This window comes from Pavona decussata, unplaced genomic scaffold (genome assembly GCF_977016875.1).
Source record: "Pavona decussata unplaced genomic scaffold, jaPavDecu1.1 SCAFFOLD_76, whole genome shotgun sequence".
Lineage (NCBI taxonomy): Eukaryota > Metazoa > Cnidaria > Anthozoa > Scleractinia > Agariciidae > Pavona > Pavona decussata.
Genome location: NW_028145494.1, coordinates 1,734,842 through 1,761,830, shown reverse-complemented (window position 1 = coordinate 1,761,830; position 26,989 = coordinate 1,734,842). Strand labels below are relative to the sequence as shown.

At 38.7% G+C, this 26,989-nt stretch overlaps 1 protein-coding gene across 2 annotated transcripts; it reads right to left on the bottom strand.

The window, feature by feature from the left end:
- Positions 1-371: 371 nt before the first annotated feature.
- On the bottom strand, positions 372-26,989 carry LOC146476584 (serine/threonine-protein kinase TAO1-like). 2 transcript variants are annotated; one of them, XM_085114467.1, is made up of 22 exons: positions 26,880-26,989; positions 22,617-22,802; positions 20,969-21,142; positions 19,302-19,347; positions 19,136-19,194; positions 18,768-18,816; positions 18,007-18,048; positions 17,052-17,112; positions 15,796-15,847; positions 15,643-15,682; positions 15,442-15,538; positions 14,519-14,600; positions 12,221-12,421; positions 11,003-11,155; positions 8,955-9,101; positions 8,128-8,343; positions 6,980-7,174; positions 6,041-6,217; positions 5,509-5,748; positions 4,449-4,661; positions 3,778-3,960; positions 372-2,796 (listed from the first exon to the last, which is right to left on the bottom strand). In XM_085114467.1, the coding sequence occupies exons 2-22, from the start codon at positions 22,746-22,748 to the stop codon at positions 2,521-2,523; spliced, it is 2,835 nt and encodes a 944-aa protein (XP_084970593.1). In that variant the 5' UTR covers positions 22,749-22,802; positions 26,880-26,989; the 3' UTR covers positions 372-2,520. The 2 variants fall into 2 exon arrangements, with proteins under 2 accessions (XP_084970593.1, XP_084970594.1); XM_085114468.1 differs by lacking the exons at positions 11,003-11,155; positions 26,880-26,989.

Below are 26,989 nucleotides of genomic sequence, written 5' to 3'. Positions count from 1 at the left end.
GATTTTGCTACGGATGCATTGAAACGCTATCTGGTGTGGACGCAAGACGCAGCATACTATTATAGCGCGCTGCAAAATGAAATCCTAGTAACGATTGACTATAGTCAAGGTAGACTCATTCTCGTCCCCAGAGCCTCCTGTTCCTCTTAGCCGGCGGGGCCTTCGCACGAGGTAAAGGAGCCAACTGGTCCTCGTGTCCAGCCTCCGGCGGCTAAGAGGACCAGGCGGCTCTGGGGGCGAGAATGGGTTGGGCCCTTTCCTCTCCCTTCCCAGCATCCCCGTGCTTCTCACTTCTTTCTCTCCAGTCCCGCTCCACTCGAACGTGCAAGAGGACTGGAAACAGACCGAACCCAAACGAACAAACAACTTAATAAACAGATGAAATAAAATCTTTATTGCCTACATTTATAATTCAAATTCATTGGCTTAAAATATTTACACGCAGACAACAGCACTATGAACTGTTCCGTGAGGGAATTGCTCATGAAACGCGACTCCCAACCATACTTAGTTGTACCCGCATCAAAAAACAACATTCAAATACCCCGTAACTATGTACAAATCAAGGTAGACGTGTTCAGACTAGGACAAAATTATATCGATTCTTAATAAAAGGGGCTGAGCCACGCAATTTTTTTCACCTCTTCTGTAAAAATACAAGCACTCATATTTAAGCATTTTTATATTCGACTCACTCCTGGCCACAGGCTTTTTCACACTCTCCCTTGCAGCGCTGTTGCGGCACGGGGTAACTATTGGTTGCAACTTTATGACGAGCAAATATGGAGACCAATAGCACGATAAATGTCACATCGCAACGTCGCAAAAAGACGACTACTAGTCTGCTTTTCCTGTAACTTGCAACGTAATTTCTCTGGGAACGCCAAATAACAGAGACTTCTCGGAATAGTAAAGTAGTCCTGTATATTTCACAATAGCGAGAGTAAGTTGCCTCACGAGACATAATTTCTGCAGTTCGTTTCGCAATGCTCGTTACTGTTGCGTTACAAGTTAAAAAACGATAATTGCCTCGTTGAGCTGCGCCTTAAGATCAGTTCGGATACATAGGATGAGCACTGACAAAAAGTAATGCTCACGCTAGTGCCCCGCCCAAGCGCTGTTGCAGGGAATCAGTCAAGTGTGAACGGAACCATGATGCCTTTTAATTTTCGCCACCCCTACAATCACGTGACATACCCTTACATAGACATAAATATACTGCAAGATTTCTGTGACCGTGAATTACTTAAAAACGAGCTTCCGTTTCTTTTAAAATTAATTTCTGCTAAAAAGAGGCATGGAACATTATTCAACGTTCAGAAAGGATAATTAATTCACAAGTTTCGATTTCTCTATTTCTTGATAAAGAGTTGGAGATGTGGGGAGGGGGTCCGGGGGGTTAATGATTGAAGACAATTGGGTAAAACACGCAACGAGCATAATTTGGTACCATACTCTGCCAATTTCCAATTAGCCATTCATTTCTTCGTGAGAGATCACACGCTGACCGCTGTAAGAAAGCTTCTACAGCCCTTAATTTTTGGACGCTAAAGTAGTCAACAGCCAAACGGCACTGATTACACAACTAAAAAGCCCAATTTAGCCTTCTTTCTGTTTTGACTTGTTAGCTGTTACCATACAGCAAAGATAGGAAAACCAGATTTTAAACAATAAAAATCTGGTAAAACCTATTGTTAGCTTGAGAAACAAATAGAATTCATTTAGCTCAACTTTGGGGAGGGAGAATATTTTTTTGGCTACTATACAAAAATAGACAACATACATCTGATGCAAGTCGTATTAGCTATTGAAAAGGCAATTATTTCATTTAAAAGGAGTGACTTGCACAAGGTTTACTCCAAATCTATTAGCTGAAATTACATGAATAAGCTCTTTCTTACGGCCACATCATAACACTACCAAAGTGAATAGCGTTGGTCGTGATTTAAACTTCCGGTATGACGAAAACGAGGTCGTTTGCAAGCCAGGACTTCCGGTAAAGGACTCTAACTTCTGCACGATGGACTTCCGGTTTAGAATGGCGATAAGTCTTGAATCAAATAACAACACAAGGTAAAGTTCCGTTTTACGACACAACAATCATCCTGCTACACCAGAGCATTCACAGGCAAACAACTCTTCAATAAAACTTTACTGCCACTTGGCGGATGTTAAGAAACGAAACTCCATGAGAAGACGTAACGGAAGAAGCTCAACACAACCATGGTGACGTCACGTAATCACGATCACGCAATGTTTGCGGCCAGCGGCAAATCCACGCGCGAAATCCACGCGCGGATACCGCGCAAGAAGAAATCACGTGATTGCCCCGTGGACCAGACGCTGGCTAACCACGCTCGATAATTTCGAAATTCCTCAAATAGACTTTGAAAAAATGATAACATTACTGACTTGTAGATCCGCTAGCAAGCAACCGAATCATTGAATTTAGTAGTAATGTACTGTATACCTCATATTGAAAATTGTCCATATCTGCTAGCCGGCCAGCTCGTGCGATTGTTATACTCGCATGGGTCCCGCGCTGACTCGCAATCCCCCATCAGCGCTCTGTTGTTGTTGTTGAACCACTGTTCCGTTGTTCTCTGTGCTTCTTGAGCTGGATGTGCTGGAGTTACTGATGCTGCTTGATGAACGATGCTTCATTGAGAGAGTGTTTGGTCCGTCACCTGCGCCGGAGTTGGAGTCGAAGTTTTCAATCTCTCTAGCATGCTTTAGTTCCAGTTCCTCCTGCTTCTGTGTTCTGAAGTCCTGAAGGCGGGCGGTCTCTTGAAACATCTTCAAATAAAACACAACTGATTACAATTCGAACCCAAAACTGCTTTTCCTGTTGTTTTCTTTTAGCACCACAAAACTTCAATATGGACCGCGTTACTGAGCGGTGATGTTACATTCTACTGACATCTCGTCGTACTGAACTAGAAAGGGACGTTATGAGAAACATCGTCACCGTTTCTTCTGACCGTCCTCCTCCTCCTCCTCATCGCCACAGTCATCACCACCGCTATCATCATCATCATCATCATCATCATCATCATCATCATCATCATCATCATCATCATCATCATCATCATTATCATCATCATCATCATCGCCTTCGTCACTTATCGTCATCTCCGTTATTGTCATCGTCATCGTCCTCACTTTCATCGTCAACGTTACCGTCATCAAAATTACATTGTCATCCTAATCATCATTATCGCCACCATCATCGTCACCATTAACGTAACAAAAAGGTATTTTCACTGGCGATACAAGCATAAGCCCAAGCGTAGGCATAAGCTGCTAGTGTGAGAAGCAAGGACATAAGCATAAGCATAAACATAAGATAAACAAACAGTTTGTTTTTCCTCACTGGAAATAAACCCAACAAAAGCATAAACACGGCACAAGAAAAATGAAGTTTCTTGGGCTTTTGCCGCGATAATTCCTAGTGAGACAGAAACAGTCTGTTTTCAGTGCAAGTGATTTTGCTTCCCTCGTTAATCAAACTAGCCTTCACCCAAAGCAGGATAGCACCTTCTTTTAGATTAGTTTCTACTTGCTTCCAATAGGCCATTTTCGCATTGCTGTGAACCCCATAATGAAAGCGAGGCTAAGTGCAAAGCTTTTCAAATGTAAATTAGTTTTCTTTGGAATGAATGAAAACTTAGCCTCGCTTTCATGAGGTTCAAAGCAACTCGAAAATGGCCTATTTTTGCGCGAAACATTGACACAAATCGACGAACAATTTATCCACGTTATTTTTAAGCAGCGTACCTTTTCTTCCAAGAGAGCCCTTCTAACGGACACCTTTTCCTGAAGGTCCTTCTCCTCTCGCTCGTGCTGTGCTAGCAGCTGGTTGTGTTGTTTACTCTGGTACGCCATCAGCATTTCCTGCTCCTGTTGAAGCTTAGATCGTAACGCCTGTTGTTCACTGAGTTGGTTCTCGTCCAGTTTCAGCTGAGGAAAAAGATTTCATACTTAGAATGCGCAAAATCCATACAAAGACACTTGTACATAACAACATTTAACAATTATTCCACGAGCGCGCTTTGGATATGAGATGATAGATAACCGACGAGGTGCGTAACGCCGAGTTGGCTTTAATTCTCTCATATCCAACAAGCACGAGTTGAATAAGTGTCTATTTCTCGGGAATTGTATAATGGCTCACATACCATGGCCACTAAACCAATCAAATCCCTGGGATTGCATTATACAATGATTTAGTTTTTAATAATAACAGATAAATGCCACCATCCTGGCGTATATTGACTGAAGTACCTGCTATATACAGGCTGATAACATTCCACGAGAAGACTTGAAAGTTTCGGACAAACAAGTCAGAAGTCAGCTTCGTTTGTTATATAAATTGCGACAGTGTCAACTCTGGTCACCTATCGTTTAAACTTGACCCCGTCTTAGTTTAACCTAAATGATGTCCTCACCGTTTGTCTCTGCAGCATTTCAGAAATGCTCTGATCGTACTGAACCGAGAGATCAGCCATCTTTCTCATTTTCTCCTCGCGTATCTGCTTGGTAAGTTCCTTGTGTTTTTCTCTCGGTGCTTTCTCCAGGATCTGTTTCTGCAGGGCTTTGTACTGCAGCGTCTGGGTCTTGATCGCGTTTCTGTATTGTTTCTTTATGTGCATCTCACGAGCCTGAAACACAACAGACAGGTCAGTTCGCCCACGTACAAAATCGCCCTCAGTCAGAGCGGGAAATGATTTTCTTGCGAACTGGACTTGTGTCCAGTGTCCTTCCAAATCTTTAGTTATGATCGCCGGGATATTCACATATTGCAAAATTGTCCAGACATCCGCCATATTGGATTTTTTACTTGAGATACAATCCATTGGCACACATAAACGACTAATTGAAAGGTATTGCAATGCACTATGGGGCGATCTGAGATTCAACTTTTCCGACTCGAGTGAACGAAGTTGAGATAGTGTTTTGCGTACAAACTAAAGATGGAGACATGTGACTTTCGCATTTTGAATGCTTTTCGTCTCCTTTTTGCGTGAATATCGTGTCCGAGCAAACTTTAAGAATAAGTTAGTTACGTGATATGCAGTCGATGATCATTGCTTACCGCGACCATGTTTGTTTCCCAATAAACTTGAGAACGTTTTCCAATGTGGAACCCATGCACTTCAAGGTTCATACTCTTTTGGGCTTTTAAAAATCCACGACTTTCCATGACCTTTTCAAGTTTTCTATGACAGAGCGTTTACATTTTACAGCGTCAAATTGGGCAGTGCTTATTTCTACTGAGAGAAAATCTGTTTCTTGGTTCCTTTTCGCTTTTTTAAATTGTTCATCTTCGTCCTTTTTTGTTCCCTAAAAGAATGCTTTCTCAATGATTTTTCTCCATAAACATGATTTTCAGTGACTTTCTATGACCCACAATTAAGATCCATGACTTTCCAGGCCTGAAACGAAATTACAAAATTCCATGGCTTTCCAGGTTTTCCATGACCCGTACGAACCCTGCACTTTCATTACCTTCAGTGTCTTGGGCTGCATCTTGAGTTCAAGTATATGCTTCTTATTCAGCTCTCCCTCTAATCTCTTGTTATACTCTTCCTGACTCGACCATTCAGTATTATGCTGCTTCTGTTGCTGGTCCCTTCTCAATTTGTGCACTGCATTCAAGTGTCTGAACTCCATGTCCTGTGTACACTCGTGATGCCTGATCAGCATCTGGTGTGACAGCTCCTTTTGGGCCTCCAGCTTGTTCATCTCCTGTAAAGGAGAAAAGGAAACGTTTAACCCTTCAACCACTAATATCAAAGAACAAATTCTCCTATCTTGTCCCCATACTTTACCATCTTGTCCCTCTTCTTTTCTAAAATATCCCGAAAATTCACCTTGGCTGATCATATCCTTAACTCTCATGACCTCAGGGGTTGAATAAGCATTGATATTGCAAGGAGAAATTTGATGCTGAATACAAATATATTGGATGGAAAGACAGAGTGCTCACAATCGATAATCAGTTCATGTGACTGACCTTCTAAACTTTGATCATACTCACCTCAGTAAGCAGTACTTTCTCCAGGTTCTGCCGCTGCAACAGTTGCTCTCGACGATACTTTCTGAGTTCAGCATTGCGCACAATGCTGTGTTCATGGATCTTCTCCTGCAGTGCTGCTTCTTGGCTGGCATGGAACGAGTTCTTACGACCCTGGTACGACATACGGTGACTCTGATCCTACAACAGTGATGCAACAATAGTATAATATAAATAAAAACAAAATAAATCACTTTCTTTAAGCGTCAACGTATTTAGCGCAAAGCATTAACTGGGGACACTGTCCAGATCGAATTGGAATTTAGAAGTGTTGGTTTTTGAGGAGAAGGGGAAATCGGAGTACTTGAAGAAAAACCTCTCGGAGAAAGGACGAGAACCAACAACAAACAGTAAGAATTAGTGTAATCAGATTGGTTATGAAGAAGAAAAAATTTAGTTCTAATAATTCGCACCCAGTGAGAAAGTATAGGAAACATACTAACAAGTCGATTGGTTTCCAACATCATTTTTGTCCATTTTAAAAGGAAATTTGTAAGAGTTGACGTAGGTTAAACTGTTTGGCTTCTTCAGACGACTATAAGAAGGAAGAACATTTTTGGGCTGAATTTCTGAACTTCTCTTGGTTTTCAGAAGATCCAACGCACTCTAAATGACATTTTTGTTCCTCCAAAAACACCACGACGCTATTTTCTCCAAAAAATCTCTGGTTTTTCACCGGAATAAAATCCAAATTTCTGAGACCTGTGATTAACCGAGATTCACTGTAAATGGTTCACACAACGAAAACCATGATAAAGGCATGGTTAGCAAAAAGCAACCACAAGTACTCTGACTAAACTTTCTAGACAGGCCATTTATGATTTGAACACGACTCCCACACCCAAAATTGAAACCAGGAAGTCGGCGGATGTTCTGATTCAAAGTTACATTAACTGTACAAACCTTCTTAAACTGGTTCTTTGCAGCCTTGTAAGCGGCCTTCTGCTCAGATACAAACGCTTTCATATCACTGTCGTGCTTGTCTTTAATGTGCTTTAGGAGTCGCCTCTCGTCAGCCATCATCTGCTTCAACTTCTGCTCCATTTCGGTCTTTTGTCTTGCTCTTAATCTGTCCAGCTCTCTCTCAAATTGATGAACCTGAAGTAGAATAACAATTACAAATAAAGATACATTATTTTAACTATTTCCGATCCTGAGGGAGCTTTCCGTACTACACAGCTCACGGCCTACTACCTCCAGAAGGCTTTCCTGACTTAAAGATAATTGCTTGAAATAACTTGAAATAAAAGTTTATCACATTACTGGAGTATTTTCAGACTGCAAAACAGTCCGTATCTTTTGCGTTAATCCATTGTACCTGTACGAACGAGTGACACCTTGAAATGAAAAATCTGCAGCGAGTGAGGAATGGAAAGTGAGACAAGGAAGAGATGCCTCACACGCCCTTGTCAGGCACGCGCGTGCGAGTACACGTTTTTGGCACTTTCTAGCCTCGCAAACTCGCGCTTTCGGCGACTCCCGTCTCCGGCCGTAAATTTCCAGAGGAGAAAACGACTGTTTTTCCAGTCTATTCAGATATTCTCTTACATTTGCCCGATGGACTTAATCTGATATACTTTTAGTAGTGTTTTTGTGGATGACATTCAGTGAACTTCATTAATTTGCTGGATTCTGATTCCCCCGTGAGTTTTTGTTTTTCATGGTCTGTTAAATGTTGGCCTACTTTAATTTTTATTCCGGTGGTACTGTAGGGAAACAGAACTAAACAATGTAGAGTTTTGTAAGTTATAAGTAACGAGAAAAGTGTATCAAAGTAAAATACAAAGCCAATTAGAAATTTAAGGAGAGGATGACGTTCAAACCACACCAGGTGATTTTCAAGTAAAGGTCCTACAAGGGTTTGCCCTCATCCTACCAAGTCATTAGGGCTCGAAAAACTAACATCTTTTCCTTGGGGCAAGCATCTCCCAAAACTGGAGAAAAATGGAGAGCCTTCAAGTAAGTCACAGAAGGTATTTGCTCGAATGTAAAATCAACTTGTCCCAAACGACCGGATGGGACTTCACTTTTATCGAGCCCTAGCCATGTACCTGCGAATCATACTCCTTGTCAAGCGTCCTTCTGTGTTCATTCATCTCTGCCTGTAGCCTACTCTCCAGTATCAGTACTTCTTTCTGGTGACTCTGCCTGAGTTTCTTGTAAATCTCCAGTTGATCTCTCATCTCGTTCTCTTGTCTCTGTTCCGCGATCATTTTTTGTGGACGGATGGTGGCAAACCTGTCATCCTCTTGGCGGCCCTGTGGTAGCTAGAAACAAAGACAACGAATGCGTTAAAATGCTGTATCTTTATGTGCTTTCCATTTTCCAGAACGGTCTGTAAATCGAATGCGTCATTTTGAAGGGACGGTGCTGCAAAATCGTGAAAAAATGGTAGGCGCTATTTTGAAGAAATTCTAATTAGAACTTATCCTTCAAATTGGTAATTCCGTTTACGAACTGAACGCTCTGGCCGGCCAGTTCCGTCAAATCGAAAGCGCCCTTTGAAAACTTGCAATGTAACAACATTTTTATATTTCTCCTGCTTTGCGTTTCGTGTTCAAACAGGGTAAAAATATAAGAAGCAATCCCTTTTATGGCAGAGAAGTTTTCTTGTTCAATTTTATATAGCGTCTATTTACTTATCTATTTACAGATAAGCCGACAGGAGGACATTGCATTCCTTACATGGCCTGTCTACCCATTCTACATCCCAATAAAAAGTTTAGTTTACCCAGCCCACAATTTAGGGAAATAATTAACAGGAGCACGCCTGTAGAAGATTACTGCGGCGGCAGTAGGAGCAGATAATTTTGTAAGAACGGACATAACCTTTTTTTTTAAGTTGGTTGCGTCTATGAACATTAGAAATTTAACTTACACTAATCGATGGCACCACAATTGATGAATTTCCTGTAGCGCCTGCTTCACTGTCGTGATCCACTCCTTGCATGCTGTCTGTACTGCTTGCCACGCTCGCCACGCTACTCACACTTGCTTTCTTGGTATCATTGGCAATCTCTGCACTCTACAAGAAGGAAAAATAACAAGAATTGGTGACTTGTTGTTCTACAATAGTTAGTTTAGCACTACATAAAAACAGTTACAAAATGTTTGAGGCACTGGGTAAAATTAACATTTTTCCTGTAAAGCATGACCTTGCTGGAAACATAAGAAATATTTTCAGCAAGTCTGAAACCCCTCCCCTTTCCAGTGTTGATGCTAGAAGGTTTGAATGTATTCCCAACATTCACGCAGCATTGATGAAGCCTGGTTTTCACTAGTGACGCATTCGTGGGCGTAAGCACCAAGCACAGAAGTTTTATGTCAAGTGAAAACAAACACGACGCAAGCACAAGAAAAGGAAAAATTTTGATCCTTGTGCTTATGCTTATGTGGGGGCCGTTTTCCAGGTAAAATAGCACTCTTATGCTTGTGCCTGTGTTTGTGTTGCTGGTGAAAACCACGCTTTAGGGAGAGGGAGGGGCAGACAAGGTATGAAATTGAAATGTCTGAAATGATGCTTTTCACCAAGTGTATCTCGACTATTTGTCAACTGACGGTAGCCTTCATAGCTTTCAAAAACCATCAAACTGAATATGGGTAAACCTCTCTAAGTGACCACAAATGTAAACGATTATCTCCTGACGTAATCAACTTAACAAAATCCTATTTGAATAAGCTCTCAGTCAAACACTGGGTTTAGAACAAGCCTCAAGCTGAGAGGCTAGTCCCAGTGCCGGAATTTAGGCACAAGTAGGTTACTAAGCAACAGTCTTAGTGATTTTGATTTGTTTTATTTTTAGATTTCCTAGTCTATGATGTACTTTTTTTAGTTTTCTCTTAAGCCAGGGGAATCTCTGTTATTGGCCTTAGCTATCGCGCCTTTCCAGGCTTTTTGTTTCCTTTTGTGCTTCAGTGTTTGCACAACATCTGAATGGAAGGCTATTCGAATCAGCCTTTGAATAATTTTCTCAAAGTCATTAACACAATTCAATTCACCAAGAGAAAACAAACAAAATTGCTACCGTGACCGTGGTTTGAATACATGTTCCTAATTACCATCAAAATTTTGCCAACTTTAGCCTTCATTTTCTCCAAGAATTATTGATCATTTGAGAAGCCATATCAAACACTCGAAAGTGTGTTTCATCAGACATCCAAGCACTTCGAAGTCATCTAAAAGAACTTGCCGGCACATGGCACATCGTTTTTTCAACATACTTCTCGGTGTTTGGCTATCTGATGAAACACGCTTTCTCATGTTTGATATATTACATCAAACACAAGGAAAAGTGTTTCATCTGATTTCCAAACACTGAGAAATGGCTTGAAAAAATGAGGTGCAGCTGAGATTTTTAACCATCTTCTCAACATGATTCAACAATGCTGAAAGGCCTGTTCAGATACATGTACTCTAAACAATTTAATTTAACAGCAAGGGGTCAAGTTGGAAGTATACGGCAAAATTGCTGGCTGCTAACACATTTTAAGAGGGTTGGGTGACCACCTTTCATGATCCCCAATGACTGCTGTTTACATGAGATATAACTTTCATAAAAAGGTTTTTAGATTATTTCAGTTTGTGTGTTCCGGGTGAAAGAAAAAAGTGATGAATGTAAAGTTGTACAGAATGACACAAATAACGTCATCAAGAACACTTGTGGCGTCTGAAGGAAAACTAAATGCGCTTGGCATTCTATGATGGTGATAATGGTGATGATGATAATGATGACATGATGGAAAAGGTTGATGTCAATGATGAAATGACAGTGAAGATGCTGTATGGTTGTACAATGATGACATAAACACGATTGTGAAAAAGCTCAGTAATGGTAATGATGATGACAAGAAAGATGCCGTATGCTTGTACAAAGTATGTGTATGTACATGCAATGGACACACATGCAACAGATGAGTAGTCAGAACCTTTGCTGATCTGAATTGGAGAAATGATGATGACGAGGACAAGGAGTCTTCAGAGAATGCCAAGCTGTCCTCGGATGCAGAAGGCCCATCTCCCTCATCCAACACCCCATCAAAGTTTACATGGCATGCTGACTCGGGAACAAGGAATAGAGACTGAAGTACAGACAGAAGACAGAGAGAGTCAAGACCTTTAGTAGGTTGATGGTATCAACATGCAATTTCTCCCTACTGGTTTCAGGTATTAGCTATAATATTAAGGGGAAGAATATCATTTAATATCAGCATGCAAGAGAGTGCTAGAAGATTTTATGTGTCACCTGGCCATATCAATGGACATGCAGTCTCCCCTAGAGTGTTTGAATAGGCTGACACACAAAATTAGGATAATAACAAAAACTAGTCATTAAATCATGGACCCAACTTGCTTGTTTTCAGCCGAGGCAAAATTCACAGCAAAGATCATACTCTTGCTTTTCTGCATGCTGACATTAAGAATTAGCAGCAGGACTCGTGACAGCAAGGAAGAAGATAACTGTACAAAAATGTGCATAATAAAACTAGAGGAAAGCAAGGATATTGAAAGGCTTGATTAAAACTATAATAGTAATAGAAAGTTTATTTAAAGTTTTAGGTGAACATGTCACAGGTGAACATGTGAGAGTTAAATGCAAATTGCTCAAAATAAATATGCTTTACTTTGGCAGTTAAGAGACAGTTCCGCACACTGTATCTAATTTTTGATCTTGTGGCTTGAATTCTTGAATTTTTTTTTATTGTTTTGTTGTTGTCGGTTTCAACCAAGACAAAAAACAAACCACCAAGCATCTGGTCTATTTTTGTTTTCAGTTACTCAAGTTAAAAAATAAATCGTCACAGAACTACTTTTCCAATGACAACAAGTTTGTATGGCTTTCAAGACCAAAATTTCCACCAAACATAGTTTTTGCTCATTGAAATTTTGAACTTGTATAGAATGTCTTGCTTAGCTTCTCATATTTTAAATTAGAAATTTGTTGCTAGACAATCTGGGATGGTAAAAGAATCAAGATATAAGTGTCAGATGTTTTTATACATCTAAATACAACAAAATATTGCTCTGTCTGTAGAGACATGTAAGTGCCTATAGATGTATGTAGAACAATCCATGTTTTGTCAAATAACTTGCAAACATTACAGTTAATGCACAGAACTTTGATACATCCAATAAAGATAACTTACGGCTTCTGACTTGTCATCGTCGTCATCATTTTCAGCCACAGAGCTGTCTCCTTCTTCGCTCAGTTCTCCAGTGGGGTCACTGAGAAGGATCTTCTTTGTTCTGCGGTAATTCATATTGTCAAGAGCCCTCACAGCTTGTTTTGTCCTTTCAATCAACTCAAGAATGATGCCTTCAGGTCTTGGTTGTGACACAAACGCATGCTACAGAGAAACAATCAAACAAGTTTAGAAACGGGGGACAATACAAGTAGTTTAACACCTCATGCACCCATTGCTCCTTCTTGGACATCTACAATTTCTAAGTTATTTTTGGTTTCTCAAGAATAAAGAAACAAGGAGCACAATGCAATTGTCCCTATTACACACAGACACCCCTTAATCACACTGTCACTACTTGACTGGGATGTGAGCTGCTTGGACCCCCCCCCCCCCCCAAAAAAAAAAAAAAAAAAGAAAGCTCTTTCCTCAACATTTTAACCTTTTTTCCCCAGATTTAGGATGTGAACTGATTTCAAGGTTTCTCACCGTCCCTTTCCCCAGCATTTTCTTTTTTTTTTTTTTTTGCCCCTGGCTCCTCCTCTCCAAACATTTTATCACTATCCATTTATACACCTGATTGAGTGGAGAGAGATTATGTGGAGTGATGTGCCTTGGCTCAAAACACAACCTCGGTGCACTAACCCTGGCTCCAAAGGCATGCCTGAAGCACGGTTCTTAACCTTGTTTGAACTTTAAACCAAAAATTACAAATGAGGCATCCTGGAGTAATGCACTTGCTCCCACTGAGGGCTTATGAATCCATGAATATGAAGTATGGATATCCTTGTGGGCTTGGGGTTTTTTATAGGGGGGAAAGGAGTTGAGGTTCTTAAGAGTCTCTAAAAGGTACCAGAATTATTGTTTTTGTGGGCATACTTTGGACTCACTACCAAGAGGTTCACTTACAGTACTGCTTGTTTTGAATTTAAAAATAAAAGCCCTCTTTACTCGTATTGTAGCATCAAATGAAGAGATTTAAAGGTTTCTGAACAAAGCAAAGCATGGCCTTCTTGTAGTTCCACAGGCTAGTTTGCGGTTGAAATCTATTTCTGACATGACGAAATGTACAACGCACGTGCTGTCAGCGCTGTCGTGTTCGATGAATTTATTTCCCACAGAAAATTATTTTACCGCGGCCACAAAACGTGTAATTTCTCCAATGCAATCTTTCACAAAAAAGATTTCTGGAAAAAAGGGAAAAGATTCTGCAGAGATATTTCCATCCAGTGAATATCGATGAACATTGGAGTTGAAATTTGATCTTGTGGCACCAAACGCGAAACTTTCCCGATGTATGCAAATTTTACTCAAGATTGAATTCTGTTAGATGTGAGACAGCGACGTTTATTTTATAAAAACCTGACATGAAACATTAAATACACAAACTTCTTTTCTTTCTCGAATTCATTTCATTCACGATCTCAGTGCCGAGACGTGAATCCACGGACTAATTAATTTTGAAGTTTTGAAAGGAGAACCTTTTGAAAGACTGAAACTCAGCTACTGTTCACAAAGGCGACTTTCAATTCTTGTGCACGCAGCCAGTTTTCGACTGGGTTTTCAAAGTTCTTCAAAATTCTACTTGATAAATTAAAATCTAGCATCGTATATTCAATGTGCAACTTATATACATAGCGGTTTCTTTGCGGTAATAGCAAACGTTTTTCTGCGGGGGTCATAACGAAAATGGAATTTGCAAAGGTCGGTCGTTTTTAGGTGAAAAAGAAAAGTTGTAACGTGATAAAGATAACTTCTTAAGCGCTCGAGAAAGTTATAAACGTAAACTACGCAACAACAAAGAATTAAGCCGTGTTTTATTGACTTAAAAAATCGACCATTTTAGAGTTTTTTCCAATTTTTCCGCATATAATATTAGGAAAAGGATAAACAAGTAAAATAGCGAAGTGTTGTAAATAGCTGAACTAGTTTAGGAGTAGTTGCTTCAATAATAAAAAATATTGATCGTAATAGTGTGCGTCGTCAATTTTCTTAGTCTAAATGGATTTTGAACTTCTGAGGGGTTCGGGGAGAAGGGTTTTAAAAACCCGGAAATTCCGAAGGGGTGGGGGGGGGGGGTCACCATAAACCCTCTGGAACGGAAATTCCGAGGGGGTGGGGGGTTAAAATAAAAAAACCTTCCGTGGAGGGGGGGGGGGTATGGATATTTTCTGGAACTGCACAATGCAGCATCCACAAGTTTACAAAAGCAATGCTTATTACTTAAGTCTAAGTGTAGTTTATCATGTTATGTTTACATACTTGTAGTAGATCCTCAGCTGTTGGTCTGACTGCTGGTTGTTTCTTCAAGCATACCTGCACAAACTCCACAAAACATGGAGACCTTGAATCAACAACAAAAGTCATCAGTTATTTGCAACCAGGTTAAGATTGAGAAATTTGTCAATAAACTTTTACCCGGCAATGTTCTACCAGAGAGAACATTATTTTGATGACAAGTTGGTCATTTTATGAGGTTAACCACCAACCAGACAGGTGTGTGGTCAGGCGGTTCAAACCAGGTGTCTGATAACATATTTTCTCCAATGCCATCAAGAATCATAGTCATTCAAAGAGCTGGAGAGCCATCATAGATCCTAGGGTATCCTATCAGTCATATTAAAGGCAGTTTTCTGGCATTGGTCTTGGTGTTGAATAGCAAGGTATATAAAACTGAACTGGCGGAATGAGCTCTTTGGATCTTCCTCGTGATTCTTCAGATGCCTTAGCATTTTTTTTGGCAAAAATTTCTACAGTGCAACAAACTCAACCGGGGTCGACAAAAAAACCGACACTTTGAAATTTGAAGAAATGTTCTCGTTTTTGATTGGTTTACAAGCTACCAAAGCCAGACTCCTTTGTTGTAAACGTGACCTGTGATTGGCTGATCAATGTTGAGTGGCCCCTGTTGAGTTCGTTGCACTGTAAAATGGTTGGAAATGTCTGATCATCTTTGGAAATTTTCAGAAAACAACTTTAAAAAAAGGTTGGTTGGCTTTGGCAAAAATGTGCAGCAAATTTCTTTAAATGACCAGCAGTGTCTGAATAAGCAAGGAAAGACTTCAGAAAATTGTCAAAAAATCTTCTTTTATTTGTCAATGTTTCTTAGACATACTGTTTGTTTTTTTTATCTACTGTGACATGGAAGATGTACACAATAAAACATTTTATTAATAACAACTTACCAGTGGTCTGGAGCAGAAAGCATGGGAGGATCATTCTGGGCAATGTGATAAAGAGCACTCATTGCATTCATGTTAAAAAGTGGAGGTTTTCTTTCAGCTAGAAAGGGCAAAAGGAGACAATTAATGAAGACTGGCATTATGAATACTGCACTTAAATCAGTGAGAAAACAGTTGCATAGAATCTACAAAAGGAAATCTTACCAAGTTCAACGCAAGTGATTCCTAAGGACCAGACATCCACCTAACAAAAGAGAATAGAATCAAGTTAGCTGAAGAAAATTGAACATTGTGCATTACGTGATATTGTACAAGTAAATGGAACAAAAGTTGCAGAAAGTTTTTTCCTTTACAAACCTTTCCATCATACTGTCCCTCATCCATGGCCAAGATGACTTCAGGGGCCATCCTATGATAGAACCAAACTTACATGACGATTGTATAATAAACATCATGAAAAATACAGTCAAACCTGTATATAACGGTCACCCTTGGGAAATGGCCGGGTGACCGTTATATACAGGGTGACCGCTGTACACAGGTTTCCTTTAAACTCCCTTAGAGGTCAATAAATAGCATTTTTATGTGCAAATAATCAGCAAATTTACGTTTAATTGACAATAACGAGTAACAGCAACGCAATAATCACGATAAAAAAGGCACAGAAAATGTCCGTGGTGTACTTTTAGGGAGGTGCAGTAAAAGTCTATTGGAAGCTAATGAACAACGTTTTTAAGTGGATCACTCAATTTACATTTATTGACAACAATTTTCAACAGAAAAAAAAACCCGACAAAAATGGCCATAAAATGTCCGTGGTGTACATGTACTTTAAGGAAGGTGCAGTATACTTTCAGTGAAAAACTGCGGCTGTCAACTTGATAAGTACAATACACTGTTATAATCAGGGAACTATGACGAAAGTGAAAAGAGTGTGGTACGGTTGTGTTGTTACAGTTACAGTAACTATTGTTGCAGCACTTTAATGTTATTTGCCGCAAGCATGTGTCGAACACAGGCAATGACATGTATTAGTAGTTGTGTTCAGTACTAATATTTGTATTTTTGTAAGACCCTTGCCTTGGTGGCTATTATTTAACGAGCTGATGAATAAAGCTTGTCATTATTCGTTAATCGTAAACCAATTTCGTGACTGTTATATACAGGTAGAAGATAATGAAATTGTGCATTCAGGAAGTCTAAAGGGTGACCGCGTCTATTATATACAGGTGACCGCTATATGCAGGTCAACTTAACAGTTAATATAAGGGACGATTTTTGAGAAGTTGTTCAGTGACTGTTACACACAGGGTGACCCCTATATACAGGGCCGTTATATACAGGTTTGACTGTATGACCTAATTTGAAGCACCAAACATCAGGATCATGGTTGACCAGCCATACTAAAGCCATACATAAGTTTGGTGCTCAAGTAATTGTTTGTCAATCAATCAATCAAACATCGAAGTTTGAATGAAACTGTGCTTACCATTGGCTACAATGGATATTTTTAGAATTTAAATTGCATTAATTTACCTGACTGGAAAAAAAAAAAAAAATTTTAAAAGTAGCCTCATTTCTGATTAACAGCTGTGGGTGCATGTTCATCTTACCAGTATGGTGTTCCCACAAATGAATTGGCTGGAGCATTGAGGGCAGCTGAACCAAAATCCGCTGAATAGGAAATAAAGAAATTCAATTTATCACCACAAATGTGCATTTGTGTATTTTCACATGTACCTTCAGTCAAAATTTAGCTTAAGACTTCTCAGACCAGAGTACAATACTGTTGATAATGACTTTTGTTCCCAATTGGCTCTGTGCACCTGAGGTCATGTGTCAAAAAATGTAAGTTGAGCATAGGGCAGTGTGATCCAACAGTAGACAAGAACTGTCTGGTTACCTTTCGGCATTTTTAGGGGGACTTCACATGCTTTTTTACTATTCCAAGAAGTGTTAGGTGGGGCTTAGGGCCTGTGAGGAGGGAATCCCCTATGACAGTGATGACAGTGTCTGTTCGCAAGCGATTGCGCAAAACTCTTCCAAAAAAAGGCATGGTAATCGGCCTAAAAAAAACCCTCAAAAAAGGTAATGCAGTGGGCACTAAACTTTACCAAAAAAAAAAACCCCAAAAACATCTCAACGAAAAACATGTCGCACACGCGACAAAGTATGCGTAACTTACTTTCAAAACTCAAAATGCTTACAATAATTCAAACTAGTCTATGCGTGCGTGCGCTCTATCTGCGCGCACGACAGTTCGTGTTCTGTTTTCTGAACAGTGCCTACTGTTTAGAAATTGTGCTTTTGCTACCAGGCACCAGTTGTTCAAAGAGTGGCTGGAACACATTTTTCCAGCTGACAGCAACTTGCCCCCTGCATAAGAGTTGCCTTTTCTTTGAACAAACCAGGCCAGGTGTTAAGATTTAAAAGGATCCCCATCAGAATCATTCTCATACCTTCAGGGTGTAAGCTGAGGAAAAATCGATGGGCTTAAAAGTGGAAATGTAGGCAAAGATAATTATACAGCTGCAACAGAGAATGTTTAGTGGTCAGGCCGGGGCTCACCTAGTTTGACTGTTCCATTCTCAGTCAAAAGAACATTTCCAGCTGCAATTAAAAAAAAAAAAGAAAACAGGTTCATTATGCCTTAAAGATTACTCAATTTCTCGTATGACTGAAAAATGGTATAAATAAGAAATTACAGTAAAATAAACTACAACATAGAAAAGATTATAATATAGTATTATTTATTATACTAAATGTGTTTTCAAGATTTCCCCAGGGAAAGCCTTACTTCTTCTGGTAATCAACTGTACATGTACACTTTGAAGGGAAGTATTGACGGCCAAACAATTGAACAAAATACTAAGAGACCCCAGTCACAGACATCACCCACAACATGCCCTTTGCTCACTTAAAGGGGAAGTATCAGGGGGTCTTTGGTATCTTTTGTTAAAAAAAAAAGATGAAATAAGACCTTCAATCAGCTGCCAAATAATTCTAGAATGACGATAGGAAAGAAATCAACTCAATTCTTGAAAGGAACAACTCCTGATCTGTTCTAGTGCATTTTGGAAACAAAAATGCAAGAACTTTATGAAAAACGTTAGCCTAACATTTTTCAAGTTTCAATCTCTACCGGCCTATTCTGTCTCTGGACAACAGCACTCATCAACAGTTTTATTGCACTGGGGTGATAATTTACAACAAACTTGACAATTATTTCTTTGTTTCTGCTGACAGACAAACATTTTTGGGTTTTGAAATGACAGCAAATTTGCGTGATACTTCCCTTTTAAGTAACCATAGCAATAATAAGAGCTTACCTTTAACATCTCTGTGAATTCTCCCATTTCTATGTAAATATCTTAGTCCCTAGATAAAACAAAGACAGCCCACAATGTAAATATAGTATAAACAAAATTTGTATTAATCTGTGATGTTCTGGCAATAAGTCAAACCTAAGAAATCATAAGGTAATTCCTTTTGACATAATTTTATATACATTGTAAAGCTGAGTTAATACTGTTTTTTTCCTCCTAAAGTCAAATGCAGAGCCCTGCAGTCCTAAAGTGTGTCCATTCGAATGAAAGCTTTTTAACAATAATCTTCTGTGGTACTGTATATCATGCTGTACAAGGTGGTCCTAACTTTTGAAATCCTAAATCTCGATGGGGGTAGGGTCCATGCTTACCTGTAAAGCATCATGACATATCGCAGCAATTTCAACTTCTCTAAGAGGTTTCTTGTGAACTATAGAAATAAAGAAAACTGTTCAGGGTTCTCATTTTGTGCCAGGAAAGTTTAAATTTCATATCACCGCTAAATTTTGCTAAAAGAGCCAAAACTGGAAGACTTACCTTCTAAAATATCTGAGGCAGATCCTACACAATATTCCATGACAAGCTACAATAAAAAAACACAAAGATCAAGTTTAACCTATGTATGAATCTTATGTCACAATAGAGAAGGAAGAAGCTAAGTTTGATGATGGCTACCTGCTAGAATATGGCACAACACTTGTAATTTACAACACAATATAACAATCCATTTAATTTTATTCAAGTATTTTCCCACTCTTGTGATGTGATGTTAGGTGTATGTAGGAGATGACTGTTATCTGAAGAGAGACAAGGAGTTGAGCACAGGAAGCAAGATTTCAGTCAGCTAAACTGTCATATCTCAAGGTACATTGCCACTATTCAGGAGCACCAAAACAGGAGCTCAAGGGTTTGATGTTAAATAGACAGCAACAGAAGGGTGTCTGGGGCGCATATGACAGGAAACCCAGTCAACATGATAGATAGATATAGCAAGACGCTCATTGATGGTCTGGTTAGGATTTGAACTCATGACCTCCCACACTGCAGAAAGCAAGAAAACAAACAATCTGCAGAGTAGGAGGTTGTGGTTTTGATTTCTATAGGTAGCTGGAGCACCAACCTGGGTCTTGCTACAGATGTGTGCTCAACACCTTGCCTTAGATCAGATTCATGATCACAACATTGGGTTGTAATGTAAAACAGTTGACTTTGTCTCCAACACCTTCTTGTAATAAACCAAACTAAGTCCACACCATTGTTTCAGAAGAGAAGGGGAAATACATCATAGTTTCTGATGTGCAGTCATGCCCCATATTTTGTTTGCTTTTAACAGTTAGCACAAGTAATGACCACATCAAACGAATGCATACAATGATTGAAGGAAGGATGGCCCCTTCTGACAAATGGCCGTTGTGGGTATTGTCTGATGCACCAAAAACCTTTTTTCTATACACGTACAATTGCTCTTAGATCACGCGGAGTTAAATACAATTAGTCATATATCTTATTCGATGGTTTTACATATAATATGCGTGGATATTTTGCGAGTTGAGTAGCATTTTTCAGAGCCCTGAAGGGGCGAGGAAAAATACAAGCAATGAGCAAAATGTCCGCCCATATTATATGTAAAACCATCGAATAAGAGATTTATTATTCCACTACAAAAAGAGTTTGTTATTTTTGGCTTTTCTTTTCTGGTAAGAGTGTTGAAATACACCTGGTATTATCTGTCCATCAGTATATAACGCGTGCAAATGACGTAAACAACACAGAAAGCCAGTGAAATTTCTTTGTCTGTATTCTCTCTGTTGTGAACCGGTCAAACCAGGACACTACAGTGTATTACGGTCTTATATTTTGTGCGTTCTGTTCACCTTATTTGATGAAATGACATAATAGTGGAATAATAAAGTGTATCAAGTGATTTATCTAAGGAAGAATAAACTATAATCATATTTTTTAGCGACTTATCCAAGACACGCAGGAAGAACTTGAAAAAACTGGCCTTCTTTTTCAAGTTGCAATCCATATCCAGCCTGGCCATCTGCGGCCAAAAAACAATAATTTGATACAACTACTTTCTGTGCACTGGTGGGATAATTGTTAACAAAACTGAACCATTATTTTAATGTTCCATCAATAACTGAAAAAAATGTGCTATTGCCTCTTTAATGTATTATTAAACACATCTGCATCACTCCTACCCATGCTGTATGTTCCTTCAAATGACATCCTTTGTAGCTAATGGTATTCCTGTGACTACAAAGCTTCAGAAATTTGACTTCTTTTACAATATCCTGCCATTTCTCACTGGACTGTTTGCCACCATAGGACATCTTCTTGATGGCCACCACTTCATTTGTTTTGACATTTCTGGCCTAAAAGGAAAAAAAAATACAAAGTCAGGGTCATGCCCATGGCATTTACGAAGAGGTGACCCCTACATTATGGTGATAGAACTGAATGTGCAGTTCCAGAAAAAAATCTATACTTACCCCAAGAAAGTCATTGGAAATTCCTAGGGGGAGGGGGGTCTTAAAAACCAAAATTTTAGAAGCAAAGTATAAAGCTAAACTGGAATTTCCTGGGGGAAGGGGGTGGAAATCAAAAAACCTGTGGGGGGAGTATGGATATTTTCTGGAACTGCACAATGAAACCTACATGTACAAATGATCAATTTTATCAGTCTATGTACAAATGTAGGTAACTGAGAGCTGATTTAATTTTATCAGCTTAAAGAGAGATCCATGTGATCAACACTGGAATTTTCACTAAAAAACAAAGAATTGGGGAAATTATGAAGATTGACATCTAAAAGAGTCAGCTTAGTTACAGTACTAATGGGAAGTTCATTTTTCCTTAAAAGCTACACCCACGGGTCTATACATGTACATGTACACTGTATGTATACGACAGGTGATTATGATTCAAATTGTGCTGCAAAAACTGAATTCAAAAAAACCCAGGGAGATGACCAAGTTCTGTGACTAATAAAACAAACATGATAAAATTTAAAGAGAAAATGCAGAAGATGACATGTTTTTGTTGGTAAAACAATGTTTCTCCTAACCTTATGCTGTCCAATTGGCACATGCACTGTCTGAACACACAGTAGGTGTTACTACATAATGGCCCTAATCAGACATTCAAATTGCACTGCCCATTACAAGTGGTCAAATAAATGTGCCCTATACAGTCAACTCTTGGCTTGCAGACACCCCAAAAATAAGGACAGTAACTAAATCCCCAGCAAAAAAAAACTGTAACAGACGTTTGACTGAAATAAATTCCCACTTTTATGGACTCTCGCTATCAAGGACACTTACTTGTGGTCCCGAGGGTGTCCACAATAAAGGGAGTTGACTGTACTAGTTAATGTTCTCTTAAAAACTAGTTCCCAGATGTCCCTTGAAACAGTTTGTGTTCATAATGTTGCTTACAAAAAGAGAAAGAAAATTGACTTGCAGTGTCTTTGTACATCTTAGATGTATGTATACCTTTCCTGAAGTCAACGTCAGTCTATAACTTAGAGGCTCTCTTAGTCCAACCTATGTGTAGTTTCTTACTTTAACTAAAGCCTCCGTTATTAGTGAACAAAGAAATCAATAAACTTGTAGTAGTTCCCAGATGTCCCTTGAAACAGTTTGTGTTCATAATGTTGCTTACAAAAAGAGAAAGAAAATTGACTTGCAGTGTCTTCGTACATCTTAGATGTATGTATACCCCTGAAGTAAACGTCAGTCTATAACTTAGAGGCTCTCTTAGTCCAACCTACGTGTAGTTTCTTACTTTAACTAAAGCCTCCGTTATTAGTGAACAAAGAAATCAATAAACTTGTTATGTAGTACTTACATAGTAGACTGCACCAAAGCTTCCATGTCCAATTTCTCGTAGATCAGTAAAAAGTTTCTCAGGGTCTTGTTCATCAAATAAGCCTGCATACTCCGGATTCCTAAAAAGTCCACCCTTGCCAGCTAAGGGCATAGCCGCATCAGGACCCCTCTGTCCAGGAAAGGTCGGAGTACACTCGTCTAAATCCTGAGGAATATACAACATACTCGTGTGAATGGTTTCAAATGTATACTACACTGTGTAGCAAAAACTACTGGGCAGGTGCTTTATTATTTACTTTTCCCTCTTTACATTGGCTACCAGTCAAATTTAGAATTGATTTTAAGATTTTAATAATATTACTTTTAAGGCCATACATGGCAAGCACCTGATTACATTTTTGTAATCTCATTAATGTTAGGAATTTTTCCATATATGGTCTTCTCTTGAATTCTGAACTTTTGTTAGTACCACCATCCACAAAAACGAAGAAGACACTCAGACACTCGATGACAGGGCTTTTACTGCTGCTGCAGCATCACTCTGGAATAAACTGCCGTGTGCCATAAGGGACGACGTCAATCTCAAACGTTTTTGGAGTCCAAATCTTAGAATCATGCCAGGTGAAAAGATTTTGATTCTGGGAGTGCAACAGCTAAGTTGAATAATGTGGTGAGAGATGTGAGTTCCCCAAGTCAATTACTGTAAAGCTCCTTAGTAACAATCCACTAAAGAGAGTGAGCACCCTAAAGAAGAGATAAACTATGATGGCTGTCCATTAAACCCTAAAAGCAACAACCGTTGAAAAGAGACAACCTGCAGAAAGTAAAAGAGTGTTACCTGATTCACCATCAAAACAGAGGGAGTTAGTTCCCACCATACTCCATAGAGAAACTTTGTGCAAGAACTAATCTCTTTCAATTTTATCAGCAAAATGTTGTGCAAGTGTTGTAATTTGTAAACATGTAACTACTTTACATACATAATTTTTTTAATTTGATCTGTATTTGTTTTCTTTTGAATGAATGAAACTTTATTTACCCTCCCATCTGATTGAGGCTGTTTAGGCCTCTAGCAAAAGAAAGAAACAAAATAATATATACATATGTAATTAAGTGAAAGAGTTATCCGAAAGATGAAATTTTTCGCACTTCTTGTCAAAATGATTTGATATTAGTCATTGATCTAAGCTCGTCGGAGAGAAAGTTCCAAGCTTTGGAAGCAGTATACACTGTGGATTTCAATCCATGCCATGTGGTTTTGACCTTAGGCAAAACAATTTATTTACTTCACTGAGATTCTTTACCTTATCCCTTAGCTTAAACAAAGACTTAATAATTATAAGCAGGTGATCTTTTCTTCCTAGTATGTAATTTATTGGTGGTGAAATAAATAAATAAGTAAATGTATAAATGTTTGCTTGGTTTTTTTTTACATTTAGCTGGACAGATAGCCATAAACACAAATTTACATGCTTCAGCTAACCAGAAGGAGACACCAACTGAATGTAGATAGGGAGACTGAAAGTATCAATGCAGTGGTAAAAATCTGCTAAGGCTGAAAAGTAACAGAGATTATTGCTTTTCGAACATTGTGATATATGTAAACACAGTATGTAAACACAGGACGTCTAGGCATTTTTTAAGACTTTTCTTCTAAATAAAGAGAATATTGAGAATGATGTATTATTCAGTAACGACACAGGCAAACTCCGAAAAAGAAATTCCGAGTGCTCCTATCAGGAGTCGAACCTAAGACCTTCCGATTACTAGTACGGATGCTCTACCACTGAGCTACAGGAGACTCGTGGGAGCTAAGGCCATTAAACTAGGTTCATGGGACAAACAAACTATTTCACTTTTATTTCACTTTTAAAATCCTTGGAATATTTCTTTTTTTTTTTACAGAAAATATGCCTCTGAACAATAAAAGACTCATTTTAGACAACCACAATTCCTGGGAAATATGATAGTCATTCATCAACATGGTATAACAAATGTTATCACTCAAAAAATCATTGCAGAAGATGGTTGCTGACAGGAAACACAGTATAAAGAAGACAACCTACAGTTTGATAAATTGAATTACAAACAAAATAACAATGAACTGTCTGACATCAGACAAAGTAAATATTAAAATGTCTTTGATTTAAAGATTAATATAAAAACATTATCTATTATGTATGAATAACTAAAACAGTACATGCAATTTTGCACATTGTACATAGGTTGATTTGAAACCAAAAGTATGTGATATTAATTTGAAACCACAAAACAACACAACTATGGAAACTCCCCAAGCATGGATTGAGAAATAACACACACACAGTAAGATATGTCACCATAAGTATTAAATTCCTATCTGTGCAAAAAAATACAACAAGAATCAATATACATATACATGTACATGTAGATCTGGTCACACCACAAATCTGGATACAAACTGGTCTAAAATTTGACAGTCTTGTTTGATTATTTAAACTTCTAACCAAGTGCGATTCTTATTTTACATGAAATCTTACCTTCTTGTTTACTTAAGAGTGCAATTTAAAAAAATTAAATTCCAATTTCTAAGGTACACATGTCTAAATATTTCTCATGCAAAAGTGTTGCTAGGAAATTTTATTTCTAAGCCTAAATTTAGAAGAAGCTTTCCCTAATGAGTTGTGATTGCAAGCAACATCACTTATTTTGGTTGTGTCCAATAATAGTTTCCAAACTGTGTATATTTCTCCACAACAGTCAAAATTAAAACACACAACACAAAACGTTAACTATAATTAAATACTTTAAGTGTGACAGCCTTCCTATTCTCTGCTCTCAGTTTTCACAACGTGATTTCTAGCATAATTATCCAATCAAACACCACACAAACTCTTTTTGAGATGACATCATCTACATTTTACTCACGTACTTGTATTATTATAATTATTTTGTAGGCGTGCAGTATTCTCGTTTAACCATCATTACGACAACTCGGATGAAACCCAAACCGACAACAAGGACGTGCTACCGAATAAAAACATATTTCCTTTCAGAAACTCGAGAAGCGCTCGTAAATTGTGAAATAATTTGCAAACCACCACTGAATGTTGTGATATTAGTTGAAGAAAGCGGCATCTTAGGCAAGTTTACTAGCTAGCGGCACGTTAACTCTTGAATAAACATGGAGAAATTATACACAAGAAGCAAAACCAAAAGGATTTCCACGTTCAGATCAAAGAATCGAAAAAGTATACTCACACACGGCATCCAGATTTAAACTGGACGCTAGAATGTCTTTTGATCGTTTAAAATAACGCTTTTGTCCTCATCCACCGGAAATTAATCAGCGCAAATCGATGTAAATTCTCGCTTTCAAACTCTCGTGTTTTGCTAAGTGTTACAACTGTGCAATGTAGAGAGACGCTCAATAACCTCTCCGATAAACAGCAATTATATTTGTTTATGGAACGCAAAAGGAAAGGGTTTGATGACAAAATATCCTTAAATATAGCAAAAGCACTCCCTCCGGAGAATACAACTACTTTGTGGGTACATTCCGGACATAAAAGAACGCATATATACGACTCTATTGATTCAACACTTTCATGCTGACACCGACAAGAGGTGATCAAAACCCCACTGAAACAACCCCTTAAGTTAACTGATCGACTGATCACAAACGTTTAACAGTTCAATTTCTGGAGAATTCCAACAACAAAACTAAACGAACTTTCGGCGATATCTTACCGACTAAGGGGTGCGCCCAGACTCACTTCCTTGCGAACACTGTTACGAATTATATTTTTACCACTGCGAGTGAACCTAAACAAAGCACCACTGCCGGGGGAATAATTTTGTAGATGACGATTTAAACCACAGCTGTTGCACAAAGCTATAAGGAACCGACTGCCGCGGGTAAAAATACAAGATGGTATAAAAGATGAAGAGCGTTTACCTTAACGTTCGGCCTTATGAAAAACTGTCCGGCCTTGACTTCCATCACGAGTTTTGTCCACGATACAGAAAACAAGCCGCTATGGCTGAAACGCGTACTCCGTTATTTAAATACTGTTAATTTAAAGAGATGAGCAACAGGCCATTTCGGATATTTCAATCGAAGTCCCCAACTTGTTCAGCGTGCAAATGCATGTGATCGGACCTTGGAGCACCACACTACTGCCGAAACCATTGTCCGACGGACGTACAGCGAACGAAACGAAAATTCTTTACGTTTCAGCCGATTGCATCACCTGTACACACTTCAAAAAAAGAGAACAATGACGTTAGATCTCCAGCTTACCTCTTATACTTGATATTCTTTGAAGAATCTTCATGAAACACAACAAAAACTAACGAAATGCTAATCACTCCCCAACATCTCGCAAACCAAGATGGCGACTTTCTTATTTT